Genomic DNA, 14734 nt, shown 5'->3' with positions numbered 1-14734 from the left:
CCCAACCTTGAGCTTTGACAAAAAAATATAAAGAAAAAAAAAACCCTGTAAGCTGACTGGTTTCTATGCAGAACTGCATCAGATTTTGAACTCTCCAGTTTTAGTAAATCAACCCCTAGGTCTTAAAAAATAATAAGCAGGGACATGTGCCTAAATTTTTAATGTGCTAAAAAATAAATAAATAAATATTAGAATCTACACAGATTATTTTTATAAAACAAAGTTCAAGGTTTATATAAAAACTTAAGTACAATTTTGACATGATTTTTGTAAATACAGTCATCTGTCCCAGTGTTTACTCATTCATGCTAAAATATCAGTCATTGTAAACACTTTACATGCATTCTGAACAATGAAAATGCGTCTGAACACATTGGATATGGACATTGGTTATTTACAAATGAAGATGTAGCAAGCCATTAGCTTATGAGAGTAGAAGCAAATTATTGTAAACAGTCTTTTGGCAAATAAAAATTATCCTTCCAAATAGCAGTTCTTATACTACGATTGTCCAATGCCCACCAGTAGGGCTATAAGAAAGGCCACATTTCCAGCGATGAAAACAATGAGGACACTTGTTTCAGGCTGCAAATACAGAATAAAGTAAATTATTAAATGTTGAATGTGTGGCTGTTCCTTGAATGGCTAATTTGGAATGATTGTACATTTAATTTAAAGTGGTATTAATCCCAGGGCCGCCATCAGGGGGGTACAGGCAGTACACCTGTAAGGGGCCCAGAGGTCCCCAGGGGCCCGGATGGCAACCCCCTTTAAAAAGTTTTTTTTTTTAGGGGTCCGGAGGTCCCCAGGGGTTTGAAGGCCCCCAGGGCCCTGGATGGCAACCCCCCCCCTTTTTTTTATAAAAAAATTTTTTTTTTTCTAATATATTTTTTTATTAAAGGGCCCATTATAAGGACACTTTATTTCTTCTTTTTTTTGTAAAGGCCCCCCCCCCGCTTCTCAATTTCAGGCGGCAGCACCCCCCCCCCTCTGGTTCTCTGCTCCAGGGTGCCCATGCCTGAAGCTGTGTAAGGGGCCCCATAATTCCTGATGGCTGCCCTGATTAATCCCAAAAGCAAAATTGCAATATATAGCAGCTTACCAATCAGATGTGGTAGCTGCATTAGTTTCCTTTTCGTTTTTTTTTCTCTCTGCTTTCACCTGGTGATCTGACCAGTAACACACGTCCTGTATTTAAGTACCTACTCTCTGGATGTCCCCTGAAAACAAAATATGTTGGGTGGGGACGTCGCCACACATGTGAATGCGATAGTGTGGCATTTTTGTACTCTCTATGCCATTTGTTTTAATGCACAAGTAGCTTTTTATTTAAAAAAAGTGATTGTTTAACGTTAATGCACTGTAGTCCCTCTGTTCTTTCTGGGGCCATACTGTTGTCTTTGACCCATGGGGTGCTGGTGACATTGTTTCCAAAGGGGCTTAGCGGAGGATATGCTTGTTATGTGATCCTTGGCGGTCCAATTACATTTAGACATGTTTGGCACTTGTTACTCACATGACACATGGACTAGTATTAACATTATGCTTATGTTTTTGATATTTGATACACTTTGTCACTAAAGTTTGGTATTTTTATAGTATACCATTGTATTTTTTTTATTATATGTATTAAATTGACTTCCCAGAGCATCAGGACATGTGAGCTATTCGCTGGCTGAGCCCTCCCTTTCCGATCTTGCAGCATCTCAGTACCAATTGCTGATGCCCGTCACAGTCCCCTGCCTCAGAACTCCTCTGCCTGCTCAGAATACCCTGTTCTCACGATGTGCTGCAAGGCTATGGGGTAGGCATCCTCTTTGTGGACAGGCTTCTCTTTCTTTGACAGCTGATGAGGAGTCACCCCCTTACATTAAAACAAATCACCAGGACAGCTGCCCATCCTGTTCCCCACCTGCCCCAGCCCTACAGGTCATAATTTTGAGAACGTGAACATATCAGATTATGTTGTATGGAACTACTCCATCTAACCCAACACAACAAGTATGCAACTCCGAGATGTAAATTACTGTAGCAAAAATTACAATGTTTTTTTTTCTATTGAAAACAGATACCGGTAACTTACCCTTATACTATCATTTTCATACACACCTGAAAGACAGTAAATAAACACATAAAATTTAAGCCTTAATATGTTATCTTTATATTATTAGTTCACACTAATCCAAAATCCCTTATGCTGGCCACATGATGATTTTTAGATAATGATCCAGATGCTGCAATATCTTTTGTTCAATTTATCATTTTAGCTTTGCAAAATAGAACAACAAATTCAAACACTCCTTGTTTGATGATAATTGGTTAAGGTTAACTACTCAAAAGGAAATAAAATGGTTTGAATAATAGATTCTTGTTGCATACAGATTTTACAGATCTGTTTATGAGTAGATGAGAGGACAGGCATCTTACCGCTTTTCATTCTTGGGGACATTTACCATCTAAAATGCAGTGATCTTATTTATGAAATTAACAAGGAACTAGTGATTAGAAAATCTGTCCAGGTTTGGTTTGCAAACAGTTTTCACAATTTTGACTTGAAGTCTGAGCAATTGTGGCCAACTTTATTGAAGTCTATGGAGGTGCAAACCCTACTCAATTCTGGCCAATTGTATAGATAATAAGCAAGATATTGCCAACGAATAAATGATAAATGTGCATGGGAAGCTGGGCACTGCCAGATAGGACATGTACCCATGTCAGATTACATGTGCTTTTCAGGGTGACTTTGAAAATGTTCAAATACTTTAAATGGCAGGCTTGGAGAATGGTTTAAAGCTGTACATGGTATTCCAGAACAGCCAATTTTACAATGACTTCTGCAGCAGCAACCCCAACCTGTTTTGCTTTTTTTTTTTTTTAACTAAAATCAAAGCTTTCAGGTAATTTTAGAAGCAGGTATTAACCCTGTAGACGTATCAGCTGTGAAAGAAGATTTAAAGGCCTTCGAAGTGTTTTCTTAAAAAAAAAAAAAGCCAAAGCAGGTATAGTCTGGTAAAAATTGCCCAATGGCATCACAGTTTGATACCATAGTTTGTTAACTCCTTTTTATCATCACACATAAAAAAAAACAACAACAACATTTCTATCATTTGAGGCCTGGTTCAAAAGTCCAGGAACCAGCATAAGGTTAAATATAACTAAGTGCAGAAGTCTTTTTTGGTTTCAGAGCAGTGAGGTATGAGAACAATTGCCTGTTTTTTTTTTTTTTTCTTTTTTTATGGTTGTCTGTGCCCCCATTAGGTAGTGTCAATCTTATTGTCCCATTTTCCGTTATCGCTAAAAGTGAAATAAAATTCAAAATTTTGAGTTGTCACCAGAATAGAGGGGACATCTTCCTTTTACAAAAGTTTTATTGTCATACAAACCGACAGTACAGGTATACAATGAATTGTTAAAGTATACAGTATACAAAGCTAATCTGGACCCGAAAGCCCTCATCCGCATGGGGGAAGCATGAGCCATGATTTTATGCTATATTCAAATAAAATGTAAAATGAAGAGTCCTTAGGACCAGGTGGTCTAGAACCCAGGCCATGCCTAGCTGACTGTAAACCTGCAGTATGAATGTACAATACACAATAGAACCTGAAGGATAGCATCCTCTAGAGAGGGAGAGAAAAAAAAAAAAAGAAGAAAAAAATTAAAATAAAAGAATGGAGCAGAGCAAGAAGGCAAAGAGAGAGGAAAAGAAGAGGGGAGTAGGAGGTCCACGGGGTGAGCGCAGGAGGAGTCTTTTAATGATAGTAATGCAGTGTCAAACCTAGAAGGGTGATAGTATGTGATTAAGGGGTGCCAAACCTTAAGAAATTTGTCATGCGTGTCAGAAAGGACAGCCGTTAGTTTCTCGTTATCCATGACATTGTTCAGGCGGTTTTTGACTGCCTCAAAGCTAAGTGTGGGGGTTTTCCCATGCTCTCGCAATTGTCAACCTAGTTTCTAGGGATAGCGTACCCCCCCCCCCACCCAGAGATCACAATAGCTCCACAGGAGGGATTCCCCCCCATCACCAGGGAATCATTTGTACCAAATCAGCAGGTAATAATGTAGACTACAAAACAGACAGATAAGAAAAGGTACAGTAATTCTAGGAAAAGGATAAAAATATAAATAGATGTAAGTGTGTTTGGCACATGAAACAAAAACGAATTTCTAAGACACGCTTGTGTGAGCACCAGAATGATAGGCATGTACAAATTGCCATACCAAAGTGTCAGGAACTACCAGAAGGATATAATGCTCAGGAAATATCTTTATTTGCTGCCTTGTGAAGCCAAAGGCCTATGTGTGCCTGAGCCGATTTATTTTATTTAGACAAACAGGTGGCAGACACACTAGCAATCGCTTCTCCATTGTTAGCAAGAGTGATAGTATGAACATATTATGAACGAATCCTGTAGGAAATAAAGAAAATTGTAAAAATACAAAAACAATGCTTTCAATACAAAAAGAGCTGGCCCCACAAGCTAGTTTTGAGCGTCCTACAAATTATAACAAATGGTTAGTGCTTCATCATCGTAGTTTTAGCAGGCTTTAAGGAATCCATATGACACTTACTTTCTTTTTTCAAGTTTGCCATAATCTCCAGGATGATATAAAAAAGAACCTCCCATGCAAAAAATCCACCCATAACCTTAGGCATCCAATTGTTGGAGGTTGTGTCTATCAGAATCAGCCCAAGAAAGATGGTGGCCACTACAGAAAAAGATCAAGTTTATGATAATTAGCACAGGGTGTTATTTAACAACACTAATCAGTTTACTAAAAAAAAACAAAAAAAACGTATTCTTCGTGTGAAGATTACTACACTCTTACCTGCAAGCACTTTTATAACCAGTGCATTGAGTCTGTGTCCCCAGTTGAAGATTTGGCGCCTGCAATTATAACAGATGAAAATAAGCATGACAATAATACAGTTTTCTTAATTGCTTTGAGGTTCTTTCATTGCCTTTAAAGAAGAGTGTTCTGGAAGCAAAAGACAGGTGGAGGGCAAAGGACTGTTCAACATTGCTTGTGCTCTTCCAGCAGCTGATCTTTCCCTATTACTGACTTTCAGAGCCTTGATCTGTATTGCGTCTTTGTGTGGGCTTTGCTTCCTCATGTCAGAGCCTCCAGGAGAACAGTGAGCAGCCCAGTAGCAGAATCACCAAATCTCCTGAGACTATTGCAAGCCATACATTATACAACCGATGCTTGAGGGAAAGAAAATTGCTGGATTCCCTCATCACAGTGTTGATAGGGGAATCCCTTTCGCTGCGCTATTTTATACTGACAGCAGGAGGTTTCCCAGCCACCAGAATACAATAATCATTGTAGGTAGCTTTTTATACAGTGACCCATAGATGGATCGAAATTACAATCAGTTGTTGCTGAACAAGCTAAATAGCTAAATTTTGATCTGTCTGTGGTTGGCCTATTAGTGGAAGCAGTGCCTAAATCTGGCCATACACTCAGTTTTTTTAGTTCAGCCTGCAGACTGAACATAAGAAAATCTAAAAAGAATCCTCAATTCCTGCTATACAGCAAATAAATTCTTTCCAAATCAGACAATGTGATTGTCTGCATTTGTTTCCACATTTTGTCTCTCATAGTTGAGGTATACCCATGATGACAATTACAGGCCTCTCTCATCTTTTTAGGTGGAAGAATTTGCACAATTGGTGGCGGACTAAATACTTTTTTGCCCCACTGTATGTTAGTAGGGATGAGCTTCACGTTCGTATCGAACTAACATTCGCCATGAACATTGCATGTTCGATCGTTCGTCGAATTACGAACGTTATGGGCCGTTCATGCCATATTTGAGTGGCGTGTCACGGCCCATAATTCACTGCAGCATCGCAGTGCATTTCTGGCTGATGACTGGCCAAGCATGCACTATGACCCGCATGCTTTGGCCAATCACAGTGCGCAAAAAATGGAGAGCCATAATTGGCCAAAGCCAGGGTGGCTTTGGCCAATTATGGCTCGGGGGGTTTAGTACACTTCCCACACTATATAAGGCCGCCTGGAAGTCGGCCTTGTGTAGTGTGTTGCGGTGGTTAAGACAGAGAGAGTGTCATTTTTTGAGTTAGATAGAGCAGGCAGGCAGGCTAGTCAGTTATAGTTACAGTGTGTAGAGGATACATATGCATCCCAGGTGTTGTATATATATTTATACACTGTATTGAGTTTAGCTAGATCCGCTCTTCCTAATATACCGACAGGCAGGCAGGTGATTGTGCTAGCTGCAGTATTTTCACTTAGTGTACTGTGTCCTTTGCACAGTGTGCACCTAAAGCTATGTCAATACATTTGCTGGTGTTCTCATATTAATACCACAGAGTATTAGCTCCAACTAGAGTATCTGTGAGGGGTTGCAGTGTTGTGGCACCAACACTAGTGCCCAAGGCCCAATTTTTTTGCCCCTGTTTAACAGGGGCGTGTAAATACAATTTTTGATGCAATACTTTGCAGCAGGGTTCATTAGTGCGCTCCAACTAGAGTATCTGTGAGGGGTTGCCGTGTTGTGCAACCAGTGCCTAAGGCCCAATTTGTCTGCCCCTTCAACAGGGGCATGCAATTACAATTCTTGATCTAATATTTCACAGCAGGGCCCATTCCTGCGCCCACCAAGAGTAACTGAGGGCTTACAGTGTCGTGGCACCAGCACCACCACCACCAAAGTCCCAATTTGTCTGCCCCTGTTCAACAGGGGCATTTAATTACAATTCTTGATTTAATATTTTACAGCAGGGCCCATTCCTGCACCCACCAAGAGTAACTGTGAGGACTTACAGTGTTGTGGCACCAGCACCAAAGGCCCAATTTTTCTACCACTGTTCAACAATGGCATGCAATTACAATTCTTGATATAATAGTTCACAGCAGGGCGTTCCAGCGCCCACCAAGACTAACTGAGGGCTTACAGTGTTGTGGCAACACCAAAACCTAGGGCCCAAATGTCTGTAGAGTATATACGGCAGGCCTCTACTTTCAAACATCCAACTTACAAACAACTCCTACTTGCAAACGGAAGGAGACAACAGGAAGTGAGAGGAAATCTACCCCTACTAAGGGAAATTCTCTTCTATAAAAGAAGTGTCCCCTGTCCACTGATGCTTTATCACCAATCCTTGTTTCACTAAAAAATCCAAATTTTCAAAAAATCATTTGTCATTGGGACAAAAAGTGAGGTGCAATCTTCTGAACAGATGCGCACAGACAGCAAAACAAATGTTACAGGGGTGATAACCCTTCTCCATGTTTTCCAAAAAGCTTAAAAATAGATTTTTTGGCTGGAGCTACACTTTAAAAAAGTACCAGTTCAAAATTACAAACAGATTCTACTTAACAACAAACCTACAGTCCCTGTCTTGTTTGCACCGCCTGTATACTGCTGTTCAAAGTATATAGGGCCAAAGGGGCTGGTAATGACCTGAGGAGAGGGGGGGGGGGGAAACCCATGCCATTTTTCTCAATGATTTTCATTCATATTGCAGGGACCAGACATTACATTTAAGCCGCAAGAAGTTTTAAATTACTTTTTTCTTATAGCAATGTCATTTTGTGCAGGGACAGTTCTAAACACGTGCCACTTCACAGGCATACTATAGACACCCAGCAGGTACGATATTTAAAGGAATTTTTCAAATTTTTCTTCACTTTAAGCATCATTAAAATCACTGCTCCCAAAAAAAAACGTCAGTTTTTAAAACTTTTTTTCCCATTGATACATGTTCCCTGGGGCAAAACCCGGGTCCCCAAACCCGTTTTAGGACAATAACTTGCATATTTGACTTTCAAATTCGCACTTTTGATTTTGAACGTTTGAGTCCCATAGACTTCAATGGGGTTCCAACGTTTGCGCGAACGATCGGACCGTTTGAAGGTTCTGGTGCGAACCGAATGGGGGGGGTGTTCGGCTCATCCCTAGTTTTTAGGCCCTCATACTACCCCAAAGTATTTCTACAAGGCTATAAGCCAGTCAGAACTTCAGCTGATTGGCAATTTCTTCCACAAAATTACTGTATCTGCAACATATTTCAGCATGTATACATATACAATATAAAATGAGCATGTTTGGAGTGGAGATTGGTTGGGAATCAGATTTTTATATAGCTTAGGTTATATTGGTATGTTAGCTAGCTTGCTCATATTACATTCAGGATCAGGATAAAAACATGGATGACAGATGCCATACCTCCCAACTTTTTGAGATGGGAACAAAGGACACTTATTAGCAAACGTATGTAGGCATAGGACTCCCCCTTAAAAGGAGAATTAACTATGTGAAAAAAAAAAATTGTTAACCCAAAAGTGCTTCTTTTTACCACTACTATTCCTTTATATTGGCTTTTGAAATTAACAAATGTAGAAATTGGATGAAAGGTTTAGCTCTGGGAAATACTTTTTGAAAGATAAAAAGTGCATATTTTATATACAACTATACAGATCAGACCAAAATGAGGGACATATGAGAAGGAAAGAGGGACAGAGGGACCTTGTTCCAAATCAGGGACAGCCCCTCAAAATCAAGGACAGTTGGGAGCTATGCAGCTACTGTTTGTGTAACAATGTTTACATCCTTTAAAACACTTTTCTTCTTTAGGCTATTGCTTTAACCATGGGAAATGTGTAGAGTCAGGAGATGGAAACATTTACCTTTTACTCTTTGGGTCTGGACGGAACATTGCAGCAATTGGTTGAAAGAATGACAGGATCATTACAATGCATCCAAGAACAGGATGGGCCCCTGCATCCTAAAGAATAAAAATGTTCAGTTATATCCTTGGCTGCCATCATATGCTTATGTAACTTGTTAAACTTAAAGAGGAACTGTGGTCTGCTCACATAATGTGTAATAAAAACATCTTCTGAAGCTCCCCTTTAACCAATTTGCATATTTTATATATACACCATGATTCTGTGCTTGCCAAATATGTGGCAGAAATCTCACTCCACCGAGTCTGGCTGCAACCATTTTAACTGTGGGCAGCTGAAGTTGCTGCCTATTCACAGCCTGGATTTTCACAGAGGCACACCTCCTGCTCTGCAGCTCTCATTGGCCCTCTTATAACTCATCCTCCCTCCTTTCCTGGAAAACTCTCACGAGAGTTAGAGAGCTGTGCATTATGTCATAAGCCTAGGCCAGTGATGGTGAACCATGGCACCCCAGATGTTTTGCAATTACATTTCTCATGATGCTCAACTATACTGCAGAGTGCATGAGCATCATGGGACATGTAGTTTCAAAACATCTGGGGTGCCAAGGTTCACCATCACTGCCCTAGGCTTATTACCAGACAAGAAACAGGAAGTGGGCTTAATAAGGCATTTACTGGCAAAAAATAAATAAATGTCCAAAGTTAAAACAAGGGCAGAAGATTTAATAGATGGAAAGATGAAAAAATTACTGAAAGATGAAAAATTAAAGAGTCAGAACTAAAAACCTACTAGGTAGTCAACCCTGTCTTATATGTTTTAAGCCTGGTACATATGATGAAATTATGGGACGAATAATCATCCATTTTTTGCATGCTAGCCTCATCAAAAATCAAGAGGTTTCTGAACTTTCTCGTACGACAGAATACAACCAGAATTGATGAATTATCTTGAATTGTTTTGTGATTTATTCTAATGCATAGTCTTGCTCTTACAATTTTTCCAAAAACTAAAACAGTACTAAAGTAAACAAAAATTAGACTGGGTGCTCACGATAAAAATATTTTAGCCTGCACCTTTAGTTTTGGTCGTACAACAAGTTGGAATCAGCTGTCGAAAGCACTATACTAACGATCAGATAATCACTCGATTGTTCGACCTACAATATATTTCTTCCAATCTCATGTGTACTGGCCTTTAGGCTCCATTCACACTTGTGCGACTTGTCATGAATCTTTGGACATCAAAGTTGCATGACAAGTCGGTCCTCATATTTTCTAATAATAACTATTCATATGTGCATGACTTAAAGTTGCAGCAACTTCAAAAGTAGTTTATTCACTACTTTTGTCTGACTTTCATACAACTTGGAGGGCCATAGACTTCAATGTTAACCTAATGTTGCACGAAAGTTGTACCTGAATATTATACAATGCAACGTTTGTTCAACAGTTGTCTATTATAACTGATTAAAGCAAAAGTCGTATTCAAGTTGCACCCATTCAAATTTGCGTCAAAGTTGCACTCCAAAGTGGGCACAACTTTGGAGTCATACAAGTGTGAATGGAGTCTTAGGCTGGCCATACATGTACTTCTTTTCAATTCTGTACAATTTTCCTTTAGATTTACCTTAAAGTGATTGTAAAGTCTCGGTTTTGCACAGAGCAGCCTGGATCCTCCTGGCCCCTCCCTCCTATTGAGTGCCCCCACAGCAAGCAGTTTGCTATGGTGTCACCTGAGCCGATTCGCAGAAATGTCACAATGATCAAAGTGTCAGTAAAAGAACTTTGCAAGCTGGTTGGGTGAAGAAGCTTGGTCTATAACATTGCATTTTGCAGGAATATTTATTTACTGTTCCTACAATGATTACTGATTTGAGACTTCAACACCCAAAAACATTCTAAGACGTAAATAGAAATAATATGGTACATTAATTGCATCTACATATTTTTTTTACATTGGTCAGTAACTAAAAGCTTCATTCACAGCAGTGTTGTAGGAATGAGTGCAAAAATGTATGCTTTCCTGCAACACACAAAATGGCACTGCCCCTTCATAAAGGTACAGAACCCACACATCTTTCAAATGTGTGCACGTTCATGCACCTTTTTCTCACACATAAGGAAGCCAATTGAAAATGCCGGTTCTAATCGCCAACACACAAAAATGTGCAGACGTAAAAAAAAAAAAAAAAGATACCTTCACAGTGTGAACGGAGCCCAAGGAAAATACAATATTTTATATCTTCAAGAGAAGATATTTTTTAGCAATTACAGAAATTTTCTGTTGATAATGCGAGAAATGCCAGGCTCTTTTCACTTCTTGTAAAATATACTGGGAGCAAAATAAAAAAATAAAAAAAAAGGGAAGAAAACTAAAGAACACTATTGCCGGCACCCCATTTGTAAACTAGTAACCTGCAATTTATTACTATTTTTCTTTTGGTTTAGATACACTATAACTCTTACTATGGCGGTAGACTTTCAAAACGAACCCAAAGGTAAAATGGTTTTAATCAAGTAGAAAATACATACCCCACTCCATCCAGAAACCTCAGCAAAGACCATGATAAATGCTATTATGGTTAGAACTACAGTCAAAATCATCAAGAAGAAGTGAGTCTGCAAATAAAATAAAAAAAGTAACAATTACAGCCTAACAACTAAGACAGCATTAAGTTTAAATGTGAAATTAATAGTAATTTATTTATAATTTCAAATAAAGCTTTACTTTCTCAAAACATGTAAAAAACAGTTAAATTATAATTCATAAATTATGATTCATGGAAATGGGAGGTCAGCGCTGGGTTAATGAAAGGGTAAATACCAAGTCAATCCAACAAGAGAAGTAATAAAATGAAGAGAAAAGTTTATTTTCTGGCGGTAGAATTGTCAGATTTTTAATGCTGAAAGCGGTACATTGTTTTGCATAGAAATTTGGCATTTTATATTGTAGGCCTGCAATTCTTTGGAACACACTTAGGCTGCATTCACACTATAACGCGGCGTATTTTGCCACGACAAATTGCGGCGTATTGTACCGCGATTTGCCGCGACAAAACGGGTCTTTTTTTTTTTTTACAACACATTGTTGTCTATGCCAAACGACGAAAGCCGCCTGAAAAAAAGGGTCCGGGACTTGTTTTCAGGCGGCAGGCGTACGGCGTTTTGCGGCGTTCGGCGTGAGATGTGAACCATCTCCATAGACAAGAATGTAAAATCACCCCTCCAGCGGTACGAGCGTCGGGCGTAAATACGCAAAGGTGTGAATGCAGCCAAGTATGGGTTAAGTGTGACCTTATATGTGTTTCTAACTGCAGGGGGCGGGGCGGGGCTGGACGTGCGACGTCAGTGATAGTCTTTTCCTATATCAGGGAACAGACGATCACTGACATTGCCATAATGAAGACCGGGGAAGGTGTGTTTACACCTCTCCCCGTTCTTCAGCTCCGGTGACCGATTGCAGGACACCGGTGGCGATCAGGTCCCGCAAGTGCACTCACGGAGCTTCGGACCTGTCGCTCGCGACCCCCACGACTTGGCACTTAAAGAGGACCTACAGGTATGTTCTTGTGCCTAGCCGTTCCATTCTGCCATCGTATATCGGCATGAAGGGGTCCTTAAGGGGTTAATATATGTTTGTGCTCATAAGTTTACATACACTGGCAGAATTTATGATTTCTTTGCCATTTTTCAGAGAAAATAAATGATAACACAAAAATTTTTCACTCATGGTTAGACTGAAGCCATTTATTATCAATCAACTGTGTTTACTCTTTAAATCATAATGGCAACAGAAACTACCCAAATGACCATGATCAAAAGTTTACATACCCTGGTGATTTTGGCCTGATAACATGCACACGAGTTTACACAAAGGTGTTTGAATGGCTATCAAAGGTAACCATCCTCACCTGTGATCTTTTTGCTTGTAATTAGTGTGTATATATATAAAAGGTCAATGAGTTTCTGGACTCCTGACAGACCCTTGCATCTTTTATCCAGTGCTGCACTGACGTTTCTGGATTCTGAGTCATGGGGAAAGCAAAATAATTGTCAAAGGATCTGTGGGAAAAGGTAGTTGAACTGTATAAAACAGGAAAGGGATCTAAAAAGATATCCAAGGAATTGAGAATGCCAATCAGCAGCGTTCAAACTCTAAATCAAGAAGTGGAAAATTAGGGGTTCTATTGAAACCAAACCACGGTCAGGTAGACCAACTAAAATTTCAGCCACAACTGCTAGGAAAATTGTTTGGGATGCAAATAAAAACCCACAAATAACTTCAGGTGAAATACAGGACTCTCTGAAAACATCATTGAGCGCTAACCTTCTAACATGATCTACGGTTTAGCGCTTGAGGACCTTTTCTTTTGTTAAGGTAGGTTTGTAGGCAGCATAAAAGACTTTCTTAAAAATTTGTGTCATGATCAGATATTTTATAATTCACTTGATGCCAGTTCATGAACCAGTTCATGGTTCTTAGGCATGGATCAGGAGAATGCACAGCTAAGGTGCTGCAAAAAAAATAAAAATACCTTATTTCTACAGATTTTGGCCACCTGTCCTCCATTTTGCATTGTAATGCCGCCTACACACGATTGGACATTCCGACAACAAAATTTGTGGATTTTTTTCCCTGCGAATGTTGTCAGAAATTGCTAACGTCAAGAACGCAGTGATGTACAACACTACGACGAACCAAGAAAAATGAAGTTCAACGATTCCGAGCACGCGTAGGATTTTTGTGCGTTGAATTGTGTACACACGGTCAAAATTTTCGACAACAACTTTTGTTGTCGGAAAATTTAAGAACCAGCTCTCAAACATTTGTTGTCGGAAATCCCTACAGCAAATGTCCGAAGGAGCATAAACACGGTCGGATTTTCCATCAACAAGCTCACATCAAACATTTGTTGTCGGAAATTGCGACCGTGTGTACGCAGCATTAGCCTTCTAAAAGTGCTGCTAGTTCTAAGGCAGAACTCATCTTTGCATCATCTATAATGAGAAGGTTTCTTCAGACATAGCACCGTTTTTAGGAATCGGGTAATGGTAGCCTCTAGCTCTGGATGGGGACTCAGGTGTGCAAGATAACACTTACCCTTTCGTTTAAATAGGGCTTTCAAGAGTGGTAACCACACTCGTTATTGTCTGATTTCAAAAGTAAATTGTTTAATCATAACTTGATTATAGCAGATATTCAAAATTTTGAAAAGGTTTGTTAAAGGGCTTAAGTAAAAAAATAAATCTAAAGCAGCTTATAGGATTAATGTGCTTGTGCAGATAAACCTTTTGAGAATAGGGAAAACAGAGTTCAGAGGACTTAGAACAGGTAAGCCTTAGAAATCTCTTCATGGCAGATTGTAACAAAGGCATACCCTGCTTTAAATATCGCTAATAGTAGTAACATAAAAACTTTCTGAAAAGCATTCATATACTGACACTAGCACAGGCCATCACTTACTTTGTATTATACATCTTTTATATGTTGCCACCTCGTGGTCTTTTGGTTTGCTAGCTGCAACTCTAAAAACAAGCCCTTTAAGATTAGGAATCCTAAAGCTTTGTAGAAGGAGATTGAACATATTGGATTTAGTCTCACAGAACCCACATGGGAATGACGGGTAACACCCATATAGAGATTATGGACTTCCATGTCTGCTACGTGGCTTATGTCCTAGCAAATTGCTATTTGGAACACTTCCAATTCTTCTATGGGAAATCAGTGAGATTTATCCAAATATCTAAATTGTGCAGGGCTATATATGACAGGCATCGGTAATGTGGTCAGACAGTGAGAGCATACATGGCACAAAAATTATCTTTTGAGCATGATTTTAAAGGGGTTGTAAAGGTAAAAAAATAAAAATAAAAAATCCTAAATAGCTTCCTTTACCTTAGTGCAGTAGTCCTCCACTTACCTCATCCTTCGATTTTGCTTTAAAATGTCCTTATTCCTTCTGAGAAATCCTCACTTCCTGTTCTTCTGTCTGTAACTCCACACAGTAATGCAAGGCTTTCTCCCTGGTGTGGAGTGTCGTGCCCCCCCTCCCCTGGAAAACAGGAGAGTCAGG

The 14734-nt window shown here is 39.4% G+C and overlaps 1 protein-coding gene across 1 annotated transcript in view; it reads right to left on the bottom strand.

The window, feature by feature from the left end:
• Nucleotides 1-204: 204 nt before the first annotated feature.
• The window catches only part of LOC120945783 (putative ferric-chelate reductase 1), a 61985-nt gene continuing 47455 nt past the window's right edge, over nucleotides 205-14734 (bottom strand). Inside the window, exons 11-16 of the mRNA XM_040360186.1 lie at nucleotides 11193-11279; nucleotides 8659-8756; nucleotides 4831-4889; nucleotides 4573-4710; nucleotides 2084-2109; nucleotides 205-585 (exon numbers count right to left, since the gene is read on the bottom strand). Of these exons, the coding sequence (XP_040216120.1) occupies nucleotides 502-585; nucleotides 2084-2109; nucleotides 4573-4710; nucleotides 4831-4889; nucleotides 8659-8756; nucleotides 11193-11279 (492 nt within the window). The 3' untranslated portion in view covers nucleotides 205-501. The remainder of the gene's footprint in view (nucleotides 586-2083; nucleotides 2110-4572; nucleotides 4711-4830; nucleotides 4890-8658; nucleotides 8757-11192; nucleotides 11280-14734) is intronic.

This window comes from Rana temporaria, chromosome 7, assembly GCF_905171775.1.
Source record: "Rana temporaria chromosome 7, aRanTem1.1, whole genome shotgun sequence".
Taxonomy (NCBI): domain Eukaryota; kingdom Metazoa; phylum Chordata; class Amphibia; order Anura; family Ranidae; genus Rana; species Rana temporaria.
The sequence above is the reverse complement of the archived record's forward strand: the minus strand, read 5'-3'. Positions and strand labels throughout refer to the sequence as shown.